This window comes from Mustela nigripes, chromosome 2 (assembly GCF_022355385.1).
Source record: "Mustela nigripes isolate SB6536 chromosome 2, MUSNIG.SB6536, whole genome shotgun sequence".
Classification (NCBI taxonomy): Eukaryota; Metazoa; Chordata; class Mammalia; order Carnivora; family Mustelidae; genus Mustela; species Mustela nigripes.
This window is the reverse complement of record NC_081558.1, coordinates 181,005,309-181,032,235: the sequence shown is the minus strand read 5'-3', so window position 1 is coordinate 181,032,235 and position 26,927 is coordinate 181,005,309. Positions and strand designations below refer to the sequence as shown.

General features: G+C 33.9%; 1 protein-coding gene across 4 annotated transcripts in view; it reads left to right on the top strand.

The window, feature by feature from the left end:
- The window catches only part of CADM2 (cell adhesion molecule 2), a 1,101,138-nt gene that overhangs the window by 764,381 nt on the left and 309,830 nt on the right, over positions 1 to 26,927 (top strand). For 2 of the 4 annotated variants that reach the window (XM_059392144.1, XM_059392141.1), the window contains exon 2: positions 1,190 to 1,216. The exons of the other annotated variants lie outside the window; for them this stretch is intronic. In XM_059392144.1, the coding sequence (XP_059248127.1) occupies positions 1,190 to 1,216 (27 nt within the window). The remainder of the gene's footprint in view (positions 1 to 1,189; positions 1,217 to 26,927) is intronic. 4 annotated transcript variants of the gene reach the window in all.

The window sequence follows — 26,927 nt, the reverse complement described above, 5'->3', positions numbered from 1 at the left end:
TGTTTCAATCTTCTGCATGTTGCTGTCCATTTGTTGAAGAGACTTTTCTTCCATTGGGTATTCCTTCCTGCTTTGTTGAAGATTATTTGACCATATAGTTGTGGGTCCATTTCTGGGTTTTCTATTCCATTCTTTTGATCAATATGCTTTTGTGCCAGTACCATACTGCTTGATGACTATAGTTTTCTAATATAGCTTGGAGCCTGGAATCATGATGCCCCAACTTTGCTTTTCTTTTTCAGGATTGTTTCAGCTCTTTGGGGTCTTTTGTGGTTCCATACAAATTTTAGGATTATTTGTTCTAGCTCTGTAGAAAATGTTGGTGGTATTTTGATAGGAATGCCATTGCACATGTAGTTTGCTTTGTGTAGTATAGACATTTGAATAATGTTTGTTTTAATCCATGAGCATGGAATATTTTTCCATTTCTTGGTGTCCTCTTCAATTTCTTTCATAAGTGTTCTATAGTTTTCAGAGTACATAACTTGCTTCTTGAAACTGTCATTATTATGTGGCAAGTGGGTAGAAAATACTTAACCTCAGGCTCTGGCACTTAGTAAGCACTCAGCAAATGCAATGAATCTTATGGGTTAGATTTTAATCATTAAATAAAATAAAATATATTTAAGTATATGTATTTCTTATTTTATTTTATTTTATTTTATTTTTTCAGTGTTCCAAAATTTATTGTTTATGCACCACACCCAGTGCTCCATGCAATATTTACCCTCCTTAATAACTACCACCAGTCTTACCCAACCCCCCACTCTCCTCCCCTCCAAAACCTTCAGTTTGTTTCTCAGAGTCCACAGTCTCTCATGGTTTGTCTTCCCCTCTGATTTTCCCCAATTCGCTTTCTTTAATTCAATTAACTAATGTTGAGTTAAGGAGGGAGAAAGAAAAGATATACGGTCCTTAAAAGTAATTCATGTAGTCCTTATGGTGTTTGGAATTTGCACTGTCTCCCATCTATTTTATTCTTTCTTATTCAAAGATTTTAATCATATACTAACAAAATGTAACCAACTATTATTTTCTTAATTATAGATTCTTTTCCTATAAAGTGTGTTGATTGATAAATATTACCTCCTTAGAGTTTAATAATAACATATCTCTTTTTCTTACTAGACACTCTGTCTAATATCTAATATGTTTGTTCTCTTCTTGTGCAATCTTTCCTTGGAACCAGCGGCTGCTTCAAAGAGTAAAGTTAAAGGTGAGCTCCTATCCATTCTGCATGACTCACCATGATTCTTTTCTTTTTTTTTTCCCTCAATCTTCCAAGCCATGTTAATTGATGGAGCCAATTCTGTTAGTGATAATGCTAGTTCAGTGTACCAACATTAGTCATAAATTCCTACAAATATAAATATATATTATTTCAAATATTCAGTTTCTGATATATGTTGATGTTTGCATGATTGTTTGTTTGTTTTCTTGCTTTGCTTTTCACTTTATTCCAAGTGGAATACAGTGCTTTTGTGTACCAATATTTTGCCTGTTGACCTTAATTCCTTTGATAAAATTGTGAATTGGAAAAAGTACAGCATAAAATAAAGCTGATACAAAGTCTCAGAAGTGACCAAGCCTTCAGAGAATTATGTGAAAGGAAAAAAAATCCTTTAAAAAATGAATATTATATACTGTACATTTCTATTTATGACTTTTCTTCCATTTCCTGGTTGGATTAAGTTTATATTTGCTAGAATCCTGGAAATATAATTTCATGAGAGAGGATGTACTTGTCTAATGCCAGAATATCTCCCTGAAAGGAAAAAGACTTTTGGCTCAATGTGTTGTTACGGTTTTGAAAAAAAATTCAAATATATGTATATTTATCATAGGTTTATAGTTTATATGTTTTGATTGTATAGTCTCAAGAGCAATCTATATATTTATTTTTTCTTCTTCTTATATAGCAAATATATGTTTCTTTTATCCTTCATTTTATCCTTCATTTATTTTTCAAGTATCTTTCATATATAGAGCAAAACTACATTTACCCTATTGGTCATATATCTATTATCTTCAGTTTCCTCTTCTACAGAGTATAAATAACAATAAAAAGAATAAAAACTATAAAAGATTGTCATGAAGATCGAGTTAGGTGAAATATGTAAAATAATTGGTAGACTTCCTGCTGCTACTCACATTTTAAATAATGCTAGTTTCTTTTGCTTTTCACAAATATACCTCTCTGTGGAGAGTTTTCTGAATCTTAGTATTGTCCTGCCTAATATCTTCCTCCATGTACTCAGGAGGAACTACCAGGTAGTTTTGCCTCCTTCACCATTTCTCATATTCAGATTCACCACAAGGCCACCCTTCTCCATTATTCATCTCCCTTCAGCTCTGTATTCCTCCAGGTTCTAGTTTTAGAGCTAGTTTAAACACTATGACATAGGTTCATCTTTGAAGTGTTAACTGCTCCCTATTTATAAATCTAAGCATTTAGTATGCAACTACTATTTTCCTAGTATTTTATTTATTTTATAGACCACTGAAAATATAAAAGACAAGGTGGCAAAATTGTTGTTACCCTTTGTTTCAGCCTCCACTTATACTGTGTATGTTGTTCAAATAAATGTGTTAATAGGATTAGCCAGTTCTTGCCATAATAATTTTATTTCTGGTTGTGAACAAAAGAAACACATTCACAAAGTGTTTATTACCTGATAATGAATACATTTATGAATAAATAAGCATAATGTATATAATAAAAGCCAAAAAGTACAGCTGTAAGAATGAAGAATTAAGAACAATGTATAATAATGTGTGAATTGTAGTATATAGAACCTAATTGTAAAGGGAGTTAGGGAAAGAGATACATATTGAAATTAAAATCCTCTTAATCTCACAAAACAAACTGAGGGTTGCTGGGGGGAGGGGGTTTGGGAGAAGGGGGTGGTATTATGGACATTGGGGAGGGTATGTGCTTTGGTGAGTGCTGTGAAGTGTGTAAACCTGGTGATTCACAGACCTGGACCCCTGGGGATAAAAATATATGTTTATAAAAAATAAAAAATTATATTAAAAAAAAAATCCTCCTCGGAGAATGCTTTACCTCAGGGGTGGGGCTTGAACTGATTATTAAAGGATGGGTAGAGTACACAGGAAAAAAGTCGCACATAGAAAAAAGAATTCAAAAATATATACTAACATATGAAAGCAGGAATGACTACAGCCCATTTAAGGATTGTGAGGACACCTTTTGAGTGAGATCCTATGTTTTTATGAGAGTAGAGGAAAAAATTTTGATGATATGACATAAAATTGTGTGATTGTAAGTCATCACTTCATTTGATTACATAAAACCGCTCATAATAATCACATCTATGTTCACTTGGTAATTCCTAAAAACAATAGATGATAATTCAATGTACAATAAACAGGTTATGAAGTCCAGGAACCAACTTTTAATTGGAAGATTACAGCCATAAATTATGTTACAAGTGTCTGTAAAATCATGTCAGGATTCAAGCTGGCTATGATTTTGCAATGCAAACATATTCCCATGCCCAATTTAACACTTCCCATGAAGACATCCCTGCCATCCCATACTTCCAATTTTATTTGAGTCTCATTTTTCCACTTGTGTACAAAACTGCAGGGAGCTTAAGGACATAGTTTATCCTATGCCACCCATGTTTTTGCATCTGCAGTGTTATGGAGACCAAAAATGACCCCTTCTAAAATGAACTGGGCCTCAAGTAGAAATTGAAATTTTATTTCTAATGTTGGTTTGAGGCAGATGTATATTATATAGAGACAACAGAAAGGACTACTCAGTGTTTTATTGTCCAATTTCTATGTCAAAGCAAATGGTCTTCAAACAGGAAAAGTAAAAAAAAAAAAAAAAAAAAAAAGAAAAGAATTGTGGGAAAGAGGAAAATAAAATGAAAGGTAATGCAAGAGCAGATGGTTGCTTAAAAATAGTTTATTTCTCCTGACCCAAACAAAGCACATCCCAGGGAACCAAGGAAAATTTTGGAGATCACATCTCATTCATTTAGCTTTATGGAATCATCCAAATTTAGAGAGCTTCTGGAATACTGGGAAGAAAAATGTGTCTTGTTTTGTTTGTTTATTTGTTTGTTTTTGTTTTGTTTTGTTTTGTTTTTGAGAAAGGATTACATTCAAGAACCCATAGACTGGTCAATTTGACACTAAATTCCCAGTAACATTTTAAAACAGACTCTTAGAACAGCAATTTATGGGTGTTCAGATAAAAAGAGAGTTCACTAGGAGACAGCAGTTATTAGGAATGTCATAGAAAATTACTCTAATTTTCTCTCACTCCTTTTTTAAAATATATATTGGTTATTATGCTAGTATCTGAGGGCAATAGTATAAACATGATATATCTGAATATCATCAAATCATGTAGCAACTAACCCTTTCCTTATCTGTGTAGAAACTGTCATTCTGATGATCACTAATTCTTTAGTGGTCAAATCCACTGGTAATTTTCCAATCCACATATTATTCATTTTCCCCCTGCTGAATATATATTGTTTCTTTTGATTTTCTACTTCTCTTGGTTTAGACTTCATCTTCTTCTTAACTGTTCTTTGCCTTTTTTTCTCTCCTTTTCTATCTTATTCTGGGATATAGGTTTTCTTTAGGTTATATCTTTGACCCTGAAAAGATCACCTCTTGCAGTTTGGTTAGCTCTCTACATCATCTCATAGAGATGAACTTCACCTCCTACAAAATACAGGAAGTAGCCATTTTCTAGATGGTTATGTACCCACAACCAACCTTTCTCATCATTGTTGAGTCTTAAGAGAAAGACAAATGATTCAATCAAATTCCTCTCCTGAAAAAACTGGGAAAGAAGAAGGAAAGAATAGCAAAACTGAAAGAGGCAAAAAAAAAAGGATGAGAAATGGGAATCAGTTTTATTCTATTTTGCAGCTATAAATTATATAGGTAGACTGAAAAAGATGAATTAAGTTTGAAAAAAGAGAAACAGGAATGTACAAAAAGTAAGAGTTAAGAGAGTGCCCTCATGGTGTCCAGTTCCCTTGTTTTAATATATTAGGACATGTCTCTCTTTTAGTTAACTTTCTAGATAGGTTTCTCTTGCTTACATTGAAAGAGAACAGATTATTATAATCACCTTCTTCCTCTAAAGTGTTCTTAGCTCATTTTAGTTAACCCTTTCCTAGACTTGATTTACTAATCTTCTCTGATATTTTCATCATCCTACTGAATATTTCTACTTGATTGTAAAAACAAAAATTCTCTCTCTCTCTCTTTTTTTTTTTTTTTTTTTTTGGTAAATCTGAAACTTTGGGGTTTGCCATTTCTTCTCATGAAGAAATATTTGCCTGATTTCCTAGATTATTTGAAACATGTAATTCTGCCACCCTAATGGCCCCCATAACTAGTGTGGGTTATAAGTGGTCCTAATTTTATGGAGATAAAATTATTGTCCTAATTGTTTCCCAATTTTAATAGGAGGATAGTAGCTTTTGCATCGATCCCTCTTCTTCAAAATGCTCATTTCTGAGAGCTTCCCTGGAATAGTTTCTAACTTGTCTCCTGCTTCAATTCTCAATATTCTACAACCTATCCTATATCCATATATCACAATGAATTCATACATCAGCAATCTACAATCTAACTTGCATTCATATATCCTATACTCATATTTCAGTTAAGATCATCTATGCTTTGTCACTTAAAGATAGTGAAAAAGGTAATTTGGTGTTCCTAAATTTCTTTGCATGAAATGACTTTATTTCACTCATTATAAACCTATGGACTAAATGTATCATGTGATTAATATTGTTCCAGAATAGTACAAAATTTCTAAATAGTTTTAAACCATTATATATATTTTAAATCTTCAATCTGATTTTTAGGCTTTATTTTTTATTCAGAATTTGGCAACTATAGTGGGGATAACATTTTTATGTCATTTCTTGCTATTACCTTTAATCATATAATCATTATCCAGTGTTCAAATAAAAATTAACATAATTATTCTGACTTTGCATAAGAATTAAAAGATAATGAAGGGCACTCAGCAATCTAAATTGAGATATGTATGTGGTCTAGAGAAGAATCAGCATTTCAATTTACTGGATTTAAGTGCTAGTCACACATAATATTATTAAATAAATGATTTATTCAGGTGTAAATATAAAGTCTGCTATTCAATCAAAATATAACATCATATTATACCTTTTGAGGGTGAATTGAAAGGCACAAAAGAAGTTGAAATTGAGACATTGCTTCAAACTATAGTCTTGTCTTAAGTAGAGAACCAGTATTTCAGTTTGTACTCCTATAATATGCACTATATATCAAGAACTTCCATTTTGTAGTCAGACATAAATCCAATCCTAGTTTTTCAACTTACCTGAATTGAACACCTGGACAATTTGATTAACTTCACTCAACATTCAGTTGTTTTGAAAATTATATGGGCTAATGTATAAAAAAAGATTAACCTAGGAAATGGCTCATAATAACCTCGCAGTAAATTTTACCTATCATTATTGTAATAATCATTACTATTATTTCTTTAAATGATGTCTGTGGAAAGAAAACAAATATAGTCAAAAACAAATCCAAAATCTAAAATTTTCTGAGTATCTGTAATATTTCATCATCATGATAGCATTCATATGTTTATATTAATTATAACATTAAAATAAACACATAATATATAACATGAATGGTCCAGTTAGGTATTTGCATTTTTCTTTACATTTCAATATTAAAATCCAAAGTATATAAATGATATTAAAAAGTTCAACCCAATAGCAAAAGAGAAGGAGAAAAAAATAAGAAGATTATGTTATAGCAAGGCTTATATAATATTTAAAATGTAAAAATTACTTCCTTTTATCATCAGGTGAAGAAATCGAAGAATAAGATTATATATAATTTCTTTTGAAAATATCACTCAACTCCTTTTATTGAAGCTGTTTGGATTTGGATTGAAGCTTATGTTTATTTATCCCACATGAAGCTATTCTAAGGAAATATATTGGTAATGTTAGAAATATAGCAGTCACCCTTTCTCCACAGTTTAGCCTTCCATGGTTTCAGTTGCCAGCAGTCAGCCTAGTCTGGAAGCAGACGATCTTCCTTCTGACTATTGTCAGGTCAATATTAGCCTAATGCTACATCATCATGCCTGTGTCATTCACTTAATTTCATCTCATCATGTAGGCATTTTATCATCTCACATCATTGCAAGAAGACTGAGCACAGCACAGTAAGATGTTATGAGAGAGGGAGAGGCCACATTCACAAAATTTTAATTTCAGTATATTGTTACAAATTCTATTATAAATTTTGTTTTATTTTATTATTGTTAATCTTGGTGACTAATTTATAAATTAAACTTTATCATAGATACGTAGGTATGGGAAAAATCATAGTGAATATAAGATTCAGTATTATCTGTGGTTTTAGTAATCCACTGGGGGTCTTGGGAAGTATTTCTTAAAGATAATAGGGGATTACATGTAAGGGAATTTAAAAGCATATTATGTCCCTATAATGTATTCACTAAGGGGGTCAAGTGCAAGGCCATACTTTTTAGAAGGTTGCTTTTCTTAATCTACCTTCTTTTTTTTTAATATAATTTTTTTATTTTTTATAAACATATATTTTTATCCCCAGTGGTACAGGTCTGTGAATCACCAGGTTTACACACTTCATAGCACTCACCAAAGCACATACCCTCCCCAATGTCCATAATCCCACCCCCTTCTCCCAAACCCCCTCCCCCAAGCAACCCTCAGTTTGTTTTGTGAGATTAAGAGTCACTTATGGTTTGTCTCCCTCCCAATCCCATCTTGTTTCATTTATTCTTCTCCTACCCACTTAAGCCCCCATGTTGCAACACCACTTCCTCATATCAGGGAGATCATATGATAGTTGTCTTTCTCCGCCTGACTTATTTCGCTAAGCATGATACGCTCTAGTTCCATCCATGTTGTCGCAAATGGCAAGATTTCATTTCTTTTGATGGCTGCATAGTATTCCATTGTGTATATATACCACATCTTCTTGATCCATTCATCTGTTGATGGACATCTAGGTTCTTTCCATAGTTTGGCTATTGTGGACATTGCTGCTATAAACATTCGAGTACACGTGCCCCTTTGGATCACTACGTTTGTATCTTTAGGGTAAATACCCAATAGTGCAATTGCTGGGTCATAGGGCAGTTCTATTTTCAACAATTTGAAGAACCTCCATGCTGTTTTCCAGAGAGGTTGCATCAGCTTGCATTCCCACCAACAGTGTAGGAGGGTGCCCCTTTCTCCGCATCCTCGCCAGCATCTGTCATTTCCTGACTTGTTGATTTTAGCCATTCTGACTGGTGTGAGGTGATATCGCATTGTGGTTTTGATTTGTATTTCCCTGATGCCGAGTGATATGGAGCACTTTTTCATGTGTCTGTGACCAAAGAAATACAAAGTATTATAAGAACATACTATGAGCAACTCTACGGCAATAAATTTGACAATCTGGAAGAAATGGATGCATTCCTAGAAACATATAAACTACCACAACTGAACCAGGAAGAAATAGAAAGCCTGAACAGACCCATAACCAGTAAGGAGATTGAAACAGTCATTAAAAATCTCCAAACAAACAAAAGCCCAGGGCCAGACGGCTTCCCGGGGGAATTCTACCAAACATTTAAAGAAGAACTAATTCCTATTCTCCTAAAACTGTTCCAAAAAATAGAAATGGAAGGAAAACTTCCAAACTTAATCTACCTTCTACTTCATCTCACTTCTCCAGGAAAATTGACAGATACTGATATATATGATAATGCAATGATGTTTTTAAATATGTAATTTTATCACTGCAGCCTTTTTCTAACTTTTTAAAAAAATGGTTAACAATTATAACTATATAGCTAACATTTTTAATGTTTACTATGTGTGAGACACTACACTAAACACTGTGCATGTGTTTTCTAATTTGACCCTCATAAAACGTTTTGAGATAGATACTATTTTTACCTTGATTTTTTTTTTAATGAGGAAGATGAAGCAAAGAATTAAGAAATTTAAGTTCACAAAATCAGTTAAGAGGGAAGCCAACAATTTCAAATCAGAGTTACTGACTCCTGAGTTCTAGCTTTTACTCTTTTAAAGGCTTTAAAGATTTCAGAGTAAATTAATCATTACAATTCACCTTAAGGTTATTTACTTATTTAAATATATTTGTCTAGGTCCCATTCACCCAAGTAGGATTGGGGCTGTGAATGCGGGTAAAGTAGAATGATGAGCAGTTGTTATTGGGAAGAAATAAATGGGACCTATCTAGTGGCACTTACCTAGTGGCAAGGGAAATATTCTCCCAGTAGATTTCTTGTTTTTCATTCTTTTTCTTTGAGTCTCTCATTCATTCATCATATGTTAACCTCACTCCTCAGATATTCTCTCTCTGGAAAGATGAGGCAGTAGTTTCTCAATAAGAAGAATAGTGGGCGCCTGGGTGGCTCAGTGGTTGGGCCGCTGCCTTCGGCTCAGGTCATGATCTCAGGGTCCTGGGATCGAGTCCCGCATCGGGCTCTCTGCTCGGCAGGGAGCCTGCTTCCTCCTCTCTCTCTCTCTCTGCCTGCCTCTCTGCCTACTTGTGATTTCTCTCTGTCAAATAAATAAATAAAATCTTAAAAAAAAATAAGAAGAATAGTGTTCTAGAAAAGCTTTAGTCATAACTAAAGTGAAATGCTGAAATTGGAAGAGGGTTAAAGAGTTATGTTCATTAAAATTTTATTGAAAGATGATTCAGTGGGTCAAAATGCAGATAACTTTTCTTGTTTTTAAACTGCAGTTACACTTAATGTAGTTTCTGGTTTTTATTTCTCACTGGATAAGGGTTTGGACATGTATTTGATGTATTTCCTCTGTGGAGTATCTTATTCGTTACTGTTGAACAATTGTCCTTCATGTTGCATAGTACAAATTAGTGTGGGTCGGAATAGAAAGACCCCTCTAGATACTTCATTCACAAATCTAAAAGAATATTATTTTTCTCTTAATTTAATGAAGTTTCATTTCCCCCTGCCTCCCTTTTACTCTTGAAATGAAAATAAAGTTTGGAGCTTTCCTGTGAACATATGTGTAAACATAGCTCATTTGCAGGGTACAACTTTGTATAGCAATTAGAAATTAGTTTGTGTTGCCACTTTAAGTTTATGTCCTCATTTCCATCATAAATAAATCATTGTAATGTTATTTTATTCTATCTAAACACATCTCATCCAAAGGACAGAATCTTCTGGGACTCAATTCATTCAATTGGTTCATGTCATTCTATTATGTTAATAAAATTGGTATTTGCCTATTCTGCAGCTGCTGTGTGGAGTTTAGAAAGTCTGTAATTAAAATCCCAAGGTTTGTGGTTTCTTACAGGTTTCCAAACACACACAAAAAAGTCTATTACAAGGGGAAATATAGTGATCAATGTTTAATAGTTGTGCATTTCAGGGCAGTTTCAAGATAAGTGCTCTAAAGCCAACAGTTAAATTTCATTGAAAATAAATTCTAATTTATATTTCAATTTAGATGGAGTGACGGTTTTGTGTTTTTAGTGGAAAAGAGTCATTTGACTTGAAATCATAGCATAAAATATTTATTACTATCAAAATGTTCTATTAACAGCTTTAGAGATGGTTATCAAAGTACCTGTGTTTTAGTAACTGTTCTATTATTTATTTGCTTTTTCAAATGAGTAAGGTAAGGATAAAAATACCAATACTATCTACCTCATGGAATTATAATGATAAATAAAATGATTTTATAATGATATCAAAAAGGATATGTGAAAACACTTTTAAAATAGCTAATTGATATCCAGATGTAAATAGTTATTAATTAAATAAGGCATAATCACATAGCCAAGGACTTGATATTTAGTAATAAATAAAACATTGCCCTTGTTCTGAGTCAATGCCAATGATTCATGTGCAGGGAAAGACTTTGTAATAATGATACCCATTCTATGCTTTTTCTTACTGACCATCCTTGGAAAAGGAGTGAACAAATGTTTCTTAATTTAATTAAGTTTTCACTAAATGTCTATACTGTGCCAAGATACAATGGGGAGAAAAAATATTGCTTTATTTTTGACTCCATGAGGCTTTCACTCATTTATTCTTTCATTTATTCATTCAACATTGCCAGGGACAGTTGTAAGTATATCAGTGAGGGAAAAAAAAGTAAATTATATACTATAGTGTATTGCAATATTATAGGCATTATGATGAAAAAACAAAGCAGAGGAGTAAGAATTTGCAGGCAGAGTAGAGAAGGGAGTAGAACATGGAGATGAGGCAAGTGAGAATTTGAAGAGAGAATTGATGCTGAGAGTCCAAGCTGAGGTGATCTGGAAGAGAAAGGCTGTAAGGCAGTGAGGAATTTAGTATATTCAAGAGAAGTTAGAGAAGCATGAATTAGGTGAGCAAATAACAGTGTAGTTGTAGAGGGAATGAGGACCCAAATCATGCAGGGATTTTTGTTTTGATCTAAGTAAGATGAAAAGCCACTGAAGTTTGAACAGAGGAGGCACATATGCTGATTGTGTTTATAAGATCAGTTTGGATGTTCCCTTGAAGAGAGATTTGCAATGAAAGACATTAGCACACTTTTCCAGGAAATCAGGGGACAGATGATGGCAGCAGGACTGGAATCATCGCAATGGAGATGGTGTGAAGTGATCATTTGAAGTCATACCTAATAGAATTTGCTGAATGGAAGTGTAACAGCATATAAAGGATAAAGTAGGATGATTTCAATGTTTGATTTGGAGATTAGATAGATAGATAGATAGATATACCTGAAAAACTAGAAGGACACAATTACATTTATAAGATGGAGAAGATGTTGGAAAGCACAGAGTAAAATAGTGAAAACTGTCTTGAATACATGAAGTTGGAGATCCAAGTGACAAAGACAGGTAGAAATTGGCTATGTGAATATGAAATTCAGGAGAAAGTTCTGCACTGTAGAAAGAAAATCTGGAAATTGGGGTCTATGGGTAGTATATAAAGCTGTAAGAAAGGATGGATTTATCTAAGACATAAATGTATTTAGAGAAGAAAACAAAATCATAGGACTGAGTTCTTAGGTGCTCAAAACTCAAGAACAAATGGATGGTGAGAAACAAGTTGAAACAAATTAAGGAATCAGCAACTGAATTAAATGTTCTTGATAGATGAGAACTGAATGATAGATGAGAATGTACCATTGGGTTTATCAATATAGAATCACTGGGAACCTTGGTAATTGCCAGTTAGTATAAAATATAGAGATTAATCAAATATTCACCTGAAGAAATTTAAATTTGCTTCTGCAAAACAATGGCATAGTAGTATGATAAGATCTGATTACAGATGCATTTACTTTAGTAGAAGAAGGCTCCAGTCAAATTTCTTGGAAAAAGTGATGATCAGAAGAGAACTAAAGAACTAATCAGAGCTAAGGAGGTGAAGAAGAGAGGGAGAAACTTTCCAATCAAGGGATGGCAACAGGAGACTAAAAGCCAATATAGTTTCTGTGGAAGAATCAGTGAGATTGAGGGTCAAAATAGCACTGGATATCAAACATAAAATATCTTTGCCAAGACCAGTGTCAAAGAGCTTACCTCCTATGTTTTCATCTAGGAGTTTTATGGCTTTAGGTCTTATGTCCAAGTCTTCAATACATTTCATGTTTATTTTGTGTATGGTGTACATTAGTGGTCCAGTTTCATTGTTTTGCACATGGCTATCCAGTTTTCCTAACACTGTTTATTAAAAAGACTATCTTTTCCTCATTGTATATTCTTGTCTCCTTTGTGAAAAATTAATTTACCACATGGGTTTATTTTTGGGGTCTCTATTCTGCTCCAGTGACTAATGCATCTGTTTTATACCAATACCATACTTTTTTGATTACAGTAGTTTTGTAACATAGTTTAAAATTAGGGAGCATGATGTCTGAAGTTTTGTTATTCTTTCTCAAGATTGCTTCGGCTATTTGAATTCTTCTGTGGTTCTGTACAACTTCTAGGATTGTTTATTCTATATTTGTGAAAAATGCCATTGGACTTTTTGGAGGGATTGCTTTGAATCTGTAGACTGCTGTAGGTAATGGAGACTTTTTAGCACTATTTATTTTCTGAATCCCTGAACATGAGTATCTTTCATTTATTTATGTTGTCTTTAGTTTCTTTCATCAATGTTGTATAGTATTCAGTATACAGATCTTTTACCACCTTGGTTAAATTTATTCCCAAGTATTTTATTATTTTAGATGCACTTAATTCTTAATTTCTCTTTCTGATAGTTTGTTGGTATACAGAAACACAACTGAATTCTTATATTAATTTTGTATTCTACAACTTTACTAAAATCCCACACAGTGCCTTGAAGTGTCTGTTAAAGAGTATTTTTTTCATTCTAAAAACAATGAAAATCCATTTAGGCATTTTAAATGGAGATAGGGACAGAGATGATGGGGTAGTCTCACATTTATAATTTGAAAGACTTACTGAATGCTCACGAAGAACAAATTATATGAGATTACTATGCATATGACAAAGAGACAAGTTGATATCTTGAAAGTTATTAGTTTATGAGAAAATTAAGGTAGTTTGGGCTAGAGTATTTAATGGTAACATTAGGGAGAAATAGATTTGACAGAATAGAAAATCCTTTCAAGAATGCATTTGAAACATTGAGCAGAACAAGCAAAAACAAAAACAAGAACCTTTATATATGAGTTAAATCAGTGCCTCTGAATATTTATAAAGGGTTTAAAGGGTTGCCTTTTTTATTCTTCATTTCACTTCATTATCATCAACACTACAGACCTTAAAGCAGAAACCTAGAATGGCAGTACTGATATTGCCAGTATGTCAGCCCACAGAAAAATACATTTATGTTGTACCAAGGAACAGAAGTAAAAGTAAAGGAAAATTGTCAATTATAATATCAGGAAACAATTAGATAACATTTTCTTTTCCCTAAAATAATACTTATGTACAATATTGATTGTCACATTTGAAATAATTGGGTAGTTTTTTTTGTTGTTGTTGTTGTTCTTAAAATATTTATTTAAATTTCATTTTATTTTTTTCAGTGTTCCAAGATTTATTGTTTACATATAACACCCAGTGCTCTATGCAATCCATGCCCTTCTTAATACCCACCATCAGACTCACCCATTCCCCCACTCCTCCTCCTCCAAAACCCTCAGTTTGTTTCTCAGAATCCACAGTCCCTCATGCTTTGTCTCCCTCTCCAATTTATTCCAATTCACTCTTCCTTTCCTTCTCCTAATGTTCTCCATGTTATTTCTTATGCTCCACAAGTAAGTGAAACCATATAATTGACTTCCTCTGCTTGCCTTTTTTCACTCAGCATAATCTCCTCCAGTCCCATCCAACTGATACAGAAGTTGGGTATTCATCCTTTCTGATGGCTGCATAATATTCCATTGTACATATGGACAGTATCTTCTTTATCCACTCATCTGTTGTAGGGCATCTTGGCTCTTTCCACAGTTTGGCAATTGTGGTCATTGGTGCTATGAACATTGAGGTACATATGGCCCTTCTTTCACTACATCTGTATCTTTGGGATAAATACCCACTAGTGCAGTTCCTGGGTCATTAGGGAGCTCTATTTTTAATTTTTTGAGGAATCTCCACACTATTTTCCTAAGTGGTTGCACCAGTGTGCATTCCCACCAAGAGTGTACACAGGTTCTCTTTTTTTCACATCCTTTCTAACACTTGTTGTTTTTGACCATTCTAACTGGTGTAAGGTGGTATCTCAATGTCATTTTGATTTGAATTTCCCTGATGGCTAATGATGATGAACATTTTTTCATGTGTCTGTTAGCCATTTGTATGACTTCCTTGGAAAAGTGCCTGTTCATGTCTTCTGCCCGTTTTTTTGTTATGATTATATAGTTTTTTGGGTGTTGAGTTTAAGGAGTTCTTTACTGATCTTGGATATGAGCCCTTTGTCTGTAGTGTCATTTGTAATATATTCCCCCATTCCATGGGTTACCTGTTTGTTTGTTTGTTTTTTGGTTTTTTGTTTGTTTGTTTGTTTGTTTTTGACCATTTCCTTTCCTATGCAGAAGCTTTTGAACTTGATGAAGTCCCAAAAGTTCATTTTTGCTTTTGCTTTCTTTGCCTTTGGAGACATATCTTGAAAGAAATTGCTGTTGCTGATGTCGAAGAGGTTACTGCCTATGCTCTCTTCTAGGGTTTTGATAGATTCCTGCCTCATGTTGAGGTCTTTTATCCATTTGGAATTTATCTTTGTGTATGGTGTAAGAGAATGGTCAAGTTTCATTCTTCTATACATAGGTGTCCAGTTTTCCCAGCACCGTTCATTGAAGAGATTGTCTTTTTTCCATTGGATATTTTTTTCCTGCTTTGTCAAAGATTATTTGACCATCATTGCTCTCAACTCTGTTCCATTGATCTATGTGTCTGTTTTTGTGCCACTACCATGCTGTTCTGGTGACCACAGCCTTGTAGTAAAGCTTGAAATCAGGTAACATGATGCCCCAGCTTTGTTCTTCTCTTTCCACATTTCCTTAGCAATTTGGAAATTTGAGGTTATTCAATTTGAGGTTATTTTAGTAACATCAAAGTGTTAATAATATATGTGGTTTATTAATTTAAAAGTTTATTAATTTAACTTAGCACTTAGGTGTTTTCCCATGCTGGCCAAACAAAAGCCACCTAATGGTAGAGTAGGATACCAGATTTTTTTCCATATAATATTTTCTCCAAAATGAGACAATCATCTGATGGGCACTGAGTTCATTTAAACATGCTGTCTAGATACAAGGCAAGAATAGTTTGGACAGTGTTGAACAATCACCAAATAGTCCATGAAGTAATTATTTTCCATCTCAACCAGAAGTCAGCTTGGGAAGGAGTGTCAAATCTCTTGGCTGCTTAACCAGAGTTTGGGAATCCCAATAATATTTATTCACAATGCAGGTTCAACTCATTTGTGGTAGTGTATTCAAATAGCAGCTGAGGGATCAGAGAGCTAATATTTGTATATATTAGGATATACTTCCCCTGGAAATAGAGATAGATGTTTCTATGCAATCTGATGTTCGACTCATTAAAAACTGAATTCCCTTCTCTGCAAATAAAAAGTTACTTTTCCTGCATGAAATAGTTTCTTTGTCATAAATGTGAGGAATAAATTTAGATTTAGGTGAAATGTAGCTATACAGCTGAAGATAGATACATAGATTTTAAAATTCCTTACAAGCTTTTTGGAGAATCAGCAAATACTTTGGGATTTTTTTACTCAAATCTTATTTAATGTATTTGCCATGGCCGAGAGGTCATTTCAGCATGATAATCTGACTCTGTATTTATTAGAACAAAAGAAGTATTTAATGAGCATTTCTTCTATAGCTATCTCAGTAATCATAAGATTTTAAAGGTCTTAGTCATTTTCAGGACATTTCTTAAAATAAAAGTAAAGGAAACACATGCACCCATGGCCTAGTAAGAGATACACAAAAAGAAAGCTGTCCTTATAAACTGCAACTGTTCTATTTTAAAATCTAGCACCTAGAAATACATTTAGCGACACATTAATTTATTCACATTTAATAATTTGCACATTCATTTCCAAGATACCTACTGAATTCAGGTGTAAGTTACTAGTCAAAAATAGTAGTAGTATATTTTATATTTTGGAATCAAATCTAAAATCTAAACACATGTGTCACTCTCAATGATTTAAAATAAACTAGCAACAAAAATGAATGTTTTTATAATCTAATTTTAAGAAACTACATATTATTTTTGCAAAAACTTTCCCTAAGAAAATAAACATTACAATTTTGCCCTAGATTATCCCATTTATCATTGACTTCCTTATAGCAAAATACAATAGAAGTTTTCATTATCCGTTTCTATATTCTGTTATTAAACTTTGACTAGTAGTGATTTACATACCAAAACAAATTTTGAGGTAATGGAATCATGCTGCTTTTGTTGTTGAAAATTCTCTGTAGTGTTAAAGGAAAGTGTCACCTTAAAATGAATTGGAGTATGGGCAGTAAATTTTAAGATGTCAGTCATATTACATCTAAAACTGGTAGAAAGATGAATATACTAAGATATATTTTCTGTTATTGAGTTTTAAACAAATTAGATGAGATTTGTTTCCTTTTAAAATTATATAACTGCTTCAGCTTCATCAATTGTTTGTGCAAGTATAAATGACAGATCTGAAATTAACTTGGGCATATAATTAAGGAAGAGAAAAAAAGTAATTTGAGGGGAAATAGTAAAGTGGCTGGGAATGAATAAGGTAACAATAAAATTACTGAAAATACATTTAAAATGCAAGTTGCACTCATTGTAGAGAATACGGTGTCAGAAAGTGCTTTTATTTTGAAAGATAATAAAACTTTTAATTTTAAATATCAAAGCATGTATAGTTACAGGTGAGGAAGCACTAGAGTAGATAAAACTTAAACAATTGCCTAAGTATGAATAAAAAATATTATTTACCTCTTTAGCACCTGCGTGACTGTGTTGAGCTCAGGTCAGGATCCCATGACCCTGGGATTAAGTTCCCCATGGGCCTCTGCTCAGTAGGGAGTCTGCTGCTCCCTCTTCCTGCCCCTCCCCTGGGTTGTGCTATCTCTCTCTCACTCTCTCTCTCTCAAATAAATAAATAAAATATTTTAAAAATGTCATCTACCTCTTGAGACAATCTGTTATTGGTAATTAAAAAAAAAAAAAAAAAAAGAGGGCACCTGGGTGGCTCAGTGGGTTAAGCCGCTGCCTTCGGCTCAGGTCATGATCTCAGAGTCCTGGGATCGAGTCCCGCATCGGGCTCTCTGCTCAGCAGGGAGCCTGCTTCCTCCTCTCTCTCTGCCTGCCTCTCTGCCTACTTGTGATGTCTCTCTGTCAAATTAAAAAAAAAAAAAAAAAAAAAATTTTTAAAAAAAAAAAAATTTTTTAAAAAAAAAAAAAAGACATGTCAGAAGATCAAAATTTAGCAATGTGATGTCAGTTCTCATCAGATTCTGTGATATGTGGCACCCGAGTCTGCATTCAAAACTTTTTTTTTTTCAGTTATTGAGAGTCATATGCAAAGGACAGATGTGATCTCTGATACGAGATGAAAAAAAATGTAATTCTTACTCTTGCAAATGGACTCAATCAGCTAATTTTACCTTGGAAACAGGTCTACTATGAATAACAGTATTAGATGTGAAAGAATAGCCAAATGCAATTAATATTAAGATCAAACAGCTTAAAGGAAAATAATTAATTACGTACACATTCCAGTTGGAATTCAGTTGGAATGGGTAACCAGATTAATAACATTTCATTTTCTAAGATATCTAGTAAGCTAATCTATCTTTGTGATAACTTTAGATAAAAAGTGTTACTCCTACTCACCTTATATTATAGACTGTTTTACTCTTCTAATAGTTAAACGGCATGCTCTTTTTGCATGCCTGTCCCAGGGAAAGCTATAATAGCATCTGATCCAATAGCTTCAGTAATAAATCAGGTATAATGAACTCTTCCTGACAGTGTGGGGATCAAATAACTAAGATTTTCCCACACTAATTTTAAATGCTTGCTTTAGGTTACCATTGTTTCAATCTATAGTGACGGTTCTTCAGGTTTGTTATCTGAAATACTTTAATTTTTGCTCACTTTGATACTTCTTTTTTTTTTTTTTTTTGCTTCTTTATTCCCCCTTTTTTCTTCTTGCTTGGGACAGCAATATGAAGCCCTACTCATCTTCTTCTAGTATCAGTATACCAACAGATTCCCTAGTAGTTTGTTTGTTTGTTTTCAAATTACCATAACAATTAACCCCCGTAGTTAGGAGTTTCAAGTCCCTACAACATTAGTTGACTCCCTTAGATGAGTTGTTCTTTTCCTGCACAAGGAATTTGCCCCACAGCCCTACCAGAAAGTATGTGGAACCTACCCTCTTCTGGCTCTCTAAAGCAGTTTTGCATTTTCCTAGCACTGATTAATTCCTTACATCTGATGTTAATTTCTATGTTCCCTTTTTAATCATATTCTCTATATTCAGAGCTCAACTCTATGCTTATCTGGTCTAGTGGATTTTTACAGAATAGTATAAATACCCATCAGTAATTCTTGTCCAGGAAATAGTTCTTCTTCCCTTTCTATAAACTGAGACACTTTTATGTTTCCAGGTGTCTCTCAGCTACTGAGATACTTAGTATGAGTTATAGGGCTTAATTAGATCATGCTATGTGCTTTGTTGAGTCCCGTTATAGGAATTAATATCCCTAAGCAAAGAAAAAGTTGAAATTGTTCAACCACTTGACCTGAGTGAGCATCTAAAATGTTTTAGTATCATCATTTAGTTTAGCGTAAGGAGATACCAATTCAGCCAACAGCTGCCCTGCTTATATTTTTGAAATTTCTCTATATAATTGGTAAGTGCATTAGTGTGAAGTCAGTTGCTCCTGTTTTAGATAATTTATATTCCCCAGGAGAAAAAAATAAGAGTGAATATTTGGTATTTCATTACTAAATAATAAATTATCTCTCACAGGGAAAATTCCCTATCTATGCCACTATCACCTTATATTACTCAAGCTGAGATTTAAAAATCTAATATACTTGTTACTCCACCCATTTGAGTTGTATATTTTACTCTTTCACTCAGTTAGACAATAAAATTGGAAGTAAAGTACATATAATTTACTTTTTTTAAAAGTCTTGTAGACAACAGAGACAATTGGAAGCCACTATTTCATAAATCATTTGAATTATAAGAAAGTATGCAGTGAATTTCTAAATCTAAAAGACTCCTTTTTACAAATTATTACTTGTTTAAAAATTTTTAGGGATATCAGATAATGTTTTTCAGTAAATTGACTACCTATTATGTGTTAAGCACTGGTGTATCCACTAGGAATATAAAGGGCTTTGCCTAACAGTATCTAACACTTTCTTGTTTTTTATTACCAGATTATAGAATACAAGAGTCCACACTGACATTTTCATGAATTTTAAAATAAGTATATTTTAATTTTATTTTCCATGTTAGAGGCTCTGTTGATCAGAACCAACATTATGACAGTGTCATCTAGCGGTTCCTATACCAACTCATGGGCATTTACCTATAGAGGTATTCTTTTATTTCCAGTGTGTGAATTATACCCGATAAAGCAAGCTATAGATACTATGCATATCTTTCTATGTATGTTAACCTTTCCTGAGACCTTGTGTTGAAATCCACTATAAAAAATATCCTCGATGGGTGCCAGGGTGGCTTGGTCGGTTAAGTGTCTGCCTTAGCTCAAGTCATGATCCCAGGGTCCTGGGATCAAGCCCCAAGTCAGGCTCTCTGTTCAGCGGGGAGTCTGCTTCTCCCTCTGCCCTCTCCCTCTGTGCTTGCTCTCTCAAAAAATATTCTTAATAGATCACTAAATATAATGATCTGGTTGTGTCTGTCTCCATTCTAAAAAAACACATGATAAACCATTAAAAAATAGATGATAAATTAAGTTGAATTGATATTTTTAAGTTAACTGTCAGCGACTTAAATTATAAATTTTATTTCAGTTGTGGTTTTTGTTGACAGTATTTGAGGGAGTAATAATTTAGGAGCAGAAAGGAAACATAACCTGAGACATCATGAAACATATTTTTGCAAAACGGAGCCTTTGAAATTTATGTTGGTTTTTCTTAGTAGCAATTATATCATGTCTGAAATCTATTTGAAACTTATCTTTTCCACATTAAAAAATATTTAACTACAAATATAATTCTAGTGTTCCAGTTGGCAACCCGGTGGCACGGATCCAAAGACGAAGGCCATCTATGGAATATAGATTACACTTCCTGGTGGAGGTGTGCTGGAGTTCCTATCCAGCTCCAATCTGTTTTCTTTAAAAGAATATATTTTCGTCTGAGATTTTTTTCCCTCTGACTGCTTGTTATATACAACCTTCATTGATTTAGTTCTTTCTACGATGTGATTGCATTTTTCTTTTTCCAAGTCTACCAATTTCTGCAAAGTTACGGCCCGAGCAGCTCACGTTACTCTCTGGGTGGTTTATGTAAATAACAATAATAAAACCCCCGAAGCTTCATCCCTGTTCCCAGTGGTATCCCACTGACCTCTTTTCAGCTTGAAAAGGTTCTATCTATGGCTGATTTTTTTTTTCCTTCCCACTGGCAATTTTCAGACTACTGTGCTTCTTCATCTGATTTCTTGACTCTTTCTTGACTTAAGAATTAATTATTGAAATGTATCAGATGCACTCCGAAAATGTCAGTGTATTTGGTTGGATTTACTAAGAAGCACAGCTTTTCAACCAACATGATATTGGAACTGAATTTCAAGTAGTGCCTTTTTCCACATATCCTTTTCACAGCCAACACAAAAACATAATGCAGATGATCTATAACATCTCTGAAAAGGTTTGTGCTGTAGAAGGCCATTTGTCTCTATCACTTTAGAGCAGAATGTTTACCTTTGCATTTTCGTGCCTTTTTTTTCTCATTGAAACTTTAACAAACACTTTGTATAGAACTACAAGAGACTCGCAGAAGCTGTCCATCTATCCTCCTGCCTCCAAACCAGCCTGTGGCTAATTTAATCTGTCCAATTCAGATGGTTATTGATCCTGGTATAAAAGGAATTCACAACCTTCCTTGTATTGGGTGGAATATTCTACAAGTCTTATTCTTACAAAGTCAGACATGGGAATTCCTACACTGAACAGCACAACAGGGCAGCTTGAGGGTGGAAGCAATTTAAACAAAAAGATTAAAATCACTTGAAAGGAGATTTTAAAGCATTTATTGAAATATTGCAGGCATGATTTTAAGAAAAAAAGAGATGCCTTAAGTCACAAGACATAATTTTAAAAGAATATTAAAATTCTATATTCATTGACTTGCAAAAAAAAAATTGTGTTTCAGGGGCTTCTGTTTTATTGGTATATATGATGAATGAAAGAGGCAAAGTCCATATGCTCTGAACATATATCCTAGTGCAGGAAGACAACAACAACACAGCAAAAAATGAGGAGGCAGAGATGGTATAGTTACATTTGAAAGTGATGGGTACCATGAAGGCCACACAGGGAATGCAGGGAATGAGGTCAAGACATACCTGTAGGTGGAGGTATTGCCCCACACTTTTTTTCTTTTTTTTTTCTATTTTTAATGAAATAAGGTAAGGCCTTATTGGCCTTATTGACATTTGGACAAACTGAAGCTGTCAAGGGCACAGGCAAAGAGGATATTGTATGAAGAACACAGAGTAAAGAGTAAGACCAGTGCAAAGGCTAGGCACGAATGTACTTGCTGCTTAAGAAAGAGTAAGGTTATCTGGTGTGGGTAGAAAGAGAGGGTGTAAGATATGGAAAAGATGTAGATGAAATCAAGGGATAACATGACCTGGTTGCATAAAGCCTAGGAAGCTAGCTTAGTAGTTTCAGCTTTTAGAATGAGTCAGTTGGGAAGCTTTGGAGGATTTCCAGCAGAAGGCTGACATGATCTGCTTTGTGCATTTAGAAGATAATTCTAGTTACTCTTTGGGAGGTAGAGAAGTTAATGCAATATTATAGAAAAGAGATAATGGTGGCTTTTAGTATGTGCTGGCACAGAGTTGGTAAGAAGAAATTGCATTTGATTGCCTAGGATAGCCAGTGGAATTTTTTCATAGTTTGGAGGCAGAAGGAAAAGAGAAAGAAAAGCATCAAGGACTTCTACAAGGCTTTGGCCTATGCGGCTGGAGGGATGTCTTTCCCATTAGGTGAGATGCAAGAAATAATGTACAAATATATATGGAAAATGTAATAACTTCTGTCCTATCTCCACAGCTGAAGTTAATTGCTAATGTATATTACAGACATTGTTTGTAGATATGTATGTATATACTATTCGTATTATAAAACCACATACTATTCCAGAATGCAAGTAATTCAGGCCTATGTACCATCCTGCAGCTCTTGAGCCAGGTTGGGAAACACAGAATCTGAAGGGCCTCCTAACACTCTCTCTTCCTAGACTGAATATGTTGCCTCCTCTGCGTTAGGGGCTTCTCCTAGCCCCAGGAGCTACTTAGGTAGAGTTGCTCAAAGATCTTGTTTGCCTGTGATTCAACAGATGACTAGCCTCTCCACTTCCTTTCTCTTTCCTACTCGAGAATTTTTCTTCTTACGGCTGTGTCTAAACTCCCCACGACACCCCCTCATGTTTCTTTCCAAATCTTTTGTTTCAGAACCCCCACCCCCAGGCTTTTATTTTATTTTATTTTCTCCTGAGGCCAGGCTTTTAAAATCTGAAACTTGAGAAAACTTCATTTTTTCTAATGTTTGAACGTGTATTTTCCATCATGATACTGAACAGCCTAAAAAGGGCCTGATTTAGTAGAATGGGGGAGGATGAAGAGGAGAACTAAGTGGATCAGTAAATACAAGAAAGAAATATCGTAATATTTCAAAACTGTGCTGCCAAACCAGAAGTAAACAACCCGTAGTTTGATCTTTAAGCACTTTCACTTGCATTTTTAAAAATTATCCTTTATTCAATCTTGTGAGATCGTAGCCTTACAGAGGAGGGATGTGTGACTGAAAACATGAATTTCTTTTAGGATCATCTATAAATAAATAATATATTAACTGAAACCTGGATTTTCATATTTCATGACAAATAATTTTCTACTTCATATTTCTTTAAGTGCTTGTATATTGACAGAAACACATCGCCCTCCTTCCATTTAAAAGAAAGGGCAAGGGGAGCCTGGGTGGCTCCGTCAGTTAAGCCTCCACTTGATTCCAGCTCTGGCTGATCTCAGGGTTGTGAAAACCAGCCCTGCACTGGTGGCTTGGGGCTCTGCAATCAGCAGGGAGGCTGCTTGTCCCTCTCCTTCTGTTCTTCCTATCTCTCTCTCTCTCTCTCTCTCAAATAAATAAATAAATAAAATTTAAACAAAAAACAGTAGAAAAGAAAGGGTGAAAAAGACATTTGTAGTAAATAAAGAGAAATTGATAAGTACTACAGGAAGTGAAGGAAGCGTCAATGGTCAGGAGAGGGTGAGGATCGTAGGATCAGCTGGAAACCTCTGTCTTCTGTAATGTTCTAGTGTCCTATGACTGCAAAGGAAAAAGAAAAAGAAAAAGGAAAGGAAAGGAAGGGAAGGGATAAGAAGAGAAGAAAAGAGAAAAAGGAGAAAAGAATTAAATACATATGGTAGCAGCAGTGCAATAAGAAAATATAAATCAATGGTCCCATGGGACACATGCAGACTGTTACATTGTTTGAAGTAGAATGAAAACTTTGCAAATTTATGAAAACTTCGGACCTTGTTAGCTCATAAATATTTAAACATTATCTTGATGGGATCATCAAAATTGCTAGAATATAATTATTTTCTTGTTTGTTTTAATCATTCCACATTATGAGGAAAGGTTTTCTAACAGATTGTGTGATATTGGATGATATTCTATGGAAAGCATGACTAGTGTGGGTCTAATATAAGGAGGCATAATGATATACTTAAAAACTTTGATATAAATGAATTTCTTCCATAAGCTGGAATGGCATTTGAATAAAAGGAATATGGTTAATTGTGAACATTTTACTATAATATCAAATATCTTTGCAATGTGTCTTCAAAAATTTATGTGCATGAAATTGCTTTATAAACTGGGAACTTTTTCTTTCTTTTATTTTCTGTTGAAGCATAACTCCATTAGTGGAAATGAAGATACTTTATGTACGTTTTTTTTTTTTTCTCTCTCTCTATCAGACTCTTCAGGAACATTCCTCTTCTATACATCAAAGCCTTTCTCTTGTCACACTGCCCTTAATAGGTCTCAAAATTGTTAGCTTTCAAAATAAAAGCACTGAAAAGTTCATTTATATTCTTCTTATAATCAACTTTATCTCATTTCTGTCTAGACACCCATTAAAAAAAAAAATAATAAGCATGCAGCATTGCCAAAAGAAACTGAAGCAGGCAAAGGAGCCTAAATTGTCCTTGGATCTCCTCTCTAGTCAATATACTTCTCTACCCAGTTTTTGATGGTATCTTTGTTTGTGCGGGAACTCTGACTGTATCTACCTCAGCTAAATGCTCACTTATCTGAGTCTAATAGAATCAAGGCTCTATATTCAAACGGGATGGGGAAGACTAGGAGAAAGATATCGTGTTAGTCATAGGGCATATGGCTCAGTTTTACTTGATATAAAAAGCATTCTCTGTCCAGTTTACTTACTCTTTCCACAACTGCCCTCATGCCCCATCCCATTTGGGTAGCTTTCCTTGGTGCTCTCATGGTACCCTGTACTACCTCTCTGAGAGCACTTACCCATCCTTTGTTGTCTTATATATGTCCCTGTATCTTCATAAACTAAGAAAATTTACTAGTCCCTAATATAGCGCCTGGTAATTCATAGTTATCTGATGTATGTCTTCTGAATAAATGGATGAAAGCAGCCCAAGATGTGCTGTAAATATGAGACTAACAATAACAATAATGAAAATGATAATAGCTGATTCTTATTGAGCACTTACTAAGTGCAAATGCTTTTCTAAGTGCTTTTGCCCATTATCATATTTCATCTTATTACTACCCTAGAAGAAAGAGAATTATTATGGGTTTCATTGTCATGAAAATAATTTACATGATAATTATTCTTCTGATATCTCCACTTTCCTGGTATAACCTATTTTTCCCTACTTATCTTCACATTATTAAAAGCTTTAATGAAGTGCAGATCAATTTTGTTATAAATTGCCAATCTATAAAGACAGTATTACCTGCTCTGAAATAGATACAATTTAGAATATATCTGTATCTTAGAACATTTTGTGGAACGTTACATAGAAAAAATACTCGTAGGGAAGTCCATGCAGTAAGTTAAAAGATAGACATGATTTGTGTATTTACACTGTGTGACAATACACAAGGGAGAGAAGACATGTGTAGCAGCAAAAACACTATCACCAAACAAAATATTTTTATAGACAGGTGTTCAGGAATCCACTTGGAATTAAAGTAAAGTAAATGCAACATGATTCTACCATTCCTTTTTCTCAGGTTCAAGTGCTAATATATATTTCTACTTGAATCATTTTTGTTTGTTTGCTTAGGAGGATTTGGAAATACAGTGACATCAGTGTTTTGTTTTTTTTTAATTATTGTTGCTATTGTCTGTTTTCTTTGCTTATGGTATTAGTTCCTATTGTTTTAGTAATATGTAACTGTTCTGTTGGTTTAATAGTGATCAGGAATAAAGTGCAAACCTATTCCTGTAAAAGAAAATAATTTTTTCCCATGCATTACTCTTGCCATTCTCCATTACATATGAAATCACCAGTACTATGAAAACTATACACTGAGAAGTTTGTTGAACTATCTTAAGACACTTTTTCTCTTGCACTTCCATTGAATATCAAAAGATCAACCTTGATCATACATTTTCATTTTGCTGAAAATATCTAGTAATTTTCTTCCGAACTCTACATCATTTGGAAGGTGTTTTCCTCTTAAAGGGGTGTGCTTTGATGCCCAGGTTAGCATTTCCTGAAATGTGAATGACTTCACTCTGCTACTCAATCTTCTGAGGTCATCCCCCAACCTTTCCAAGATTTCCTACTTATCCTTCGTTCTTGAATCTTGCATTGGTAAATGTGGGAACAAAGCTGATTGATTAGAGCTCCTAGGACTGAACACCCAAACACTCTTCCTCTTGATTTCTTGTCATGTTTGAAATAGTCTCTGATTCACTAAAGGCCTCTTCCAGTTATGGCATCAGGTGCTACTGCAAATATATTTAATATTCAACATTTGTGTTGTTAAATACACATATTATGAATATGAAAATAGGATGAGAAAAGCATTTTCATTATGACTATTTCTAATGGTAAGAAGAAC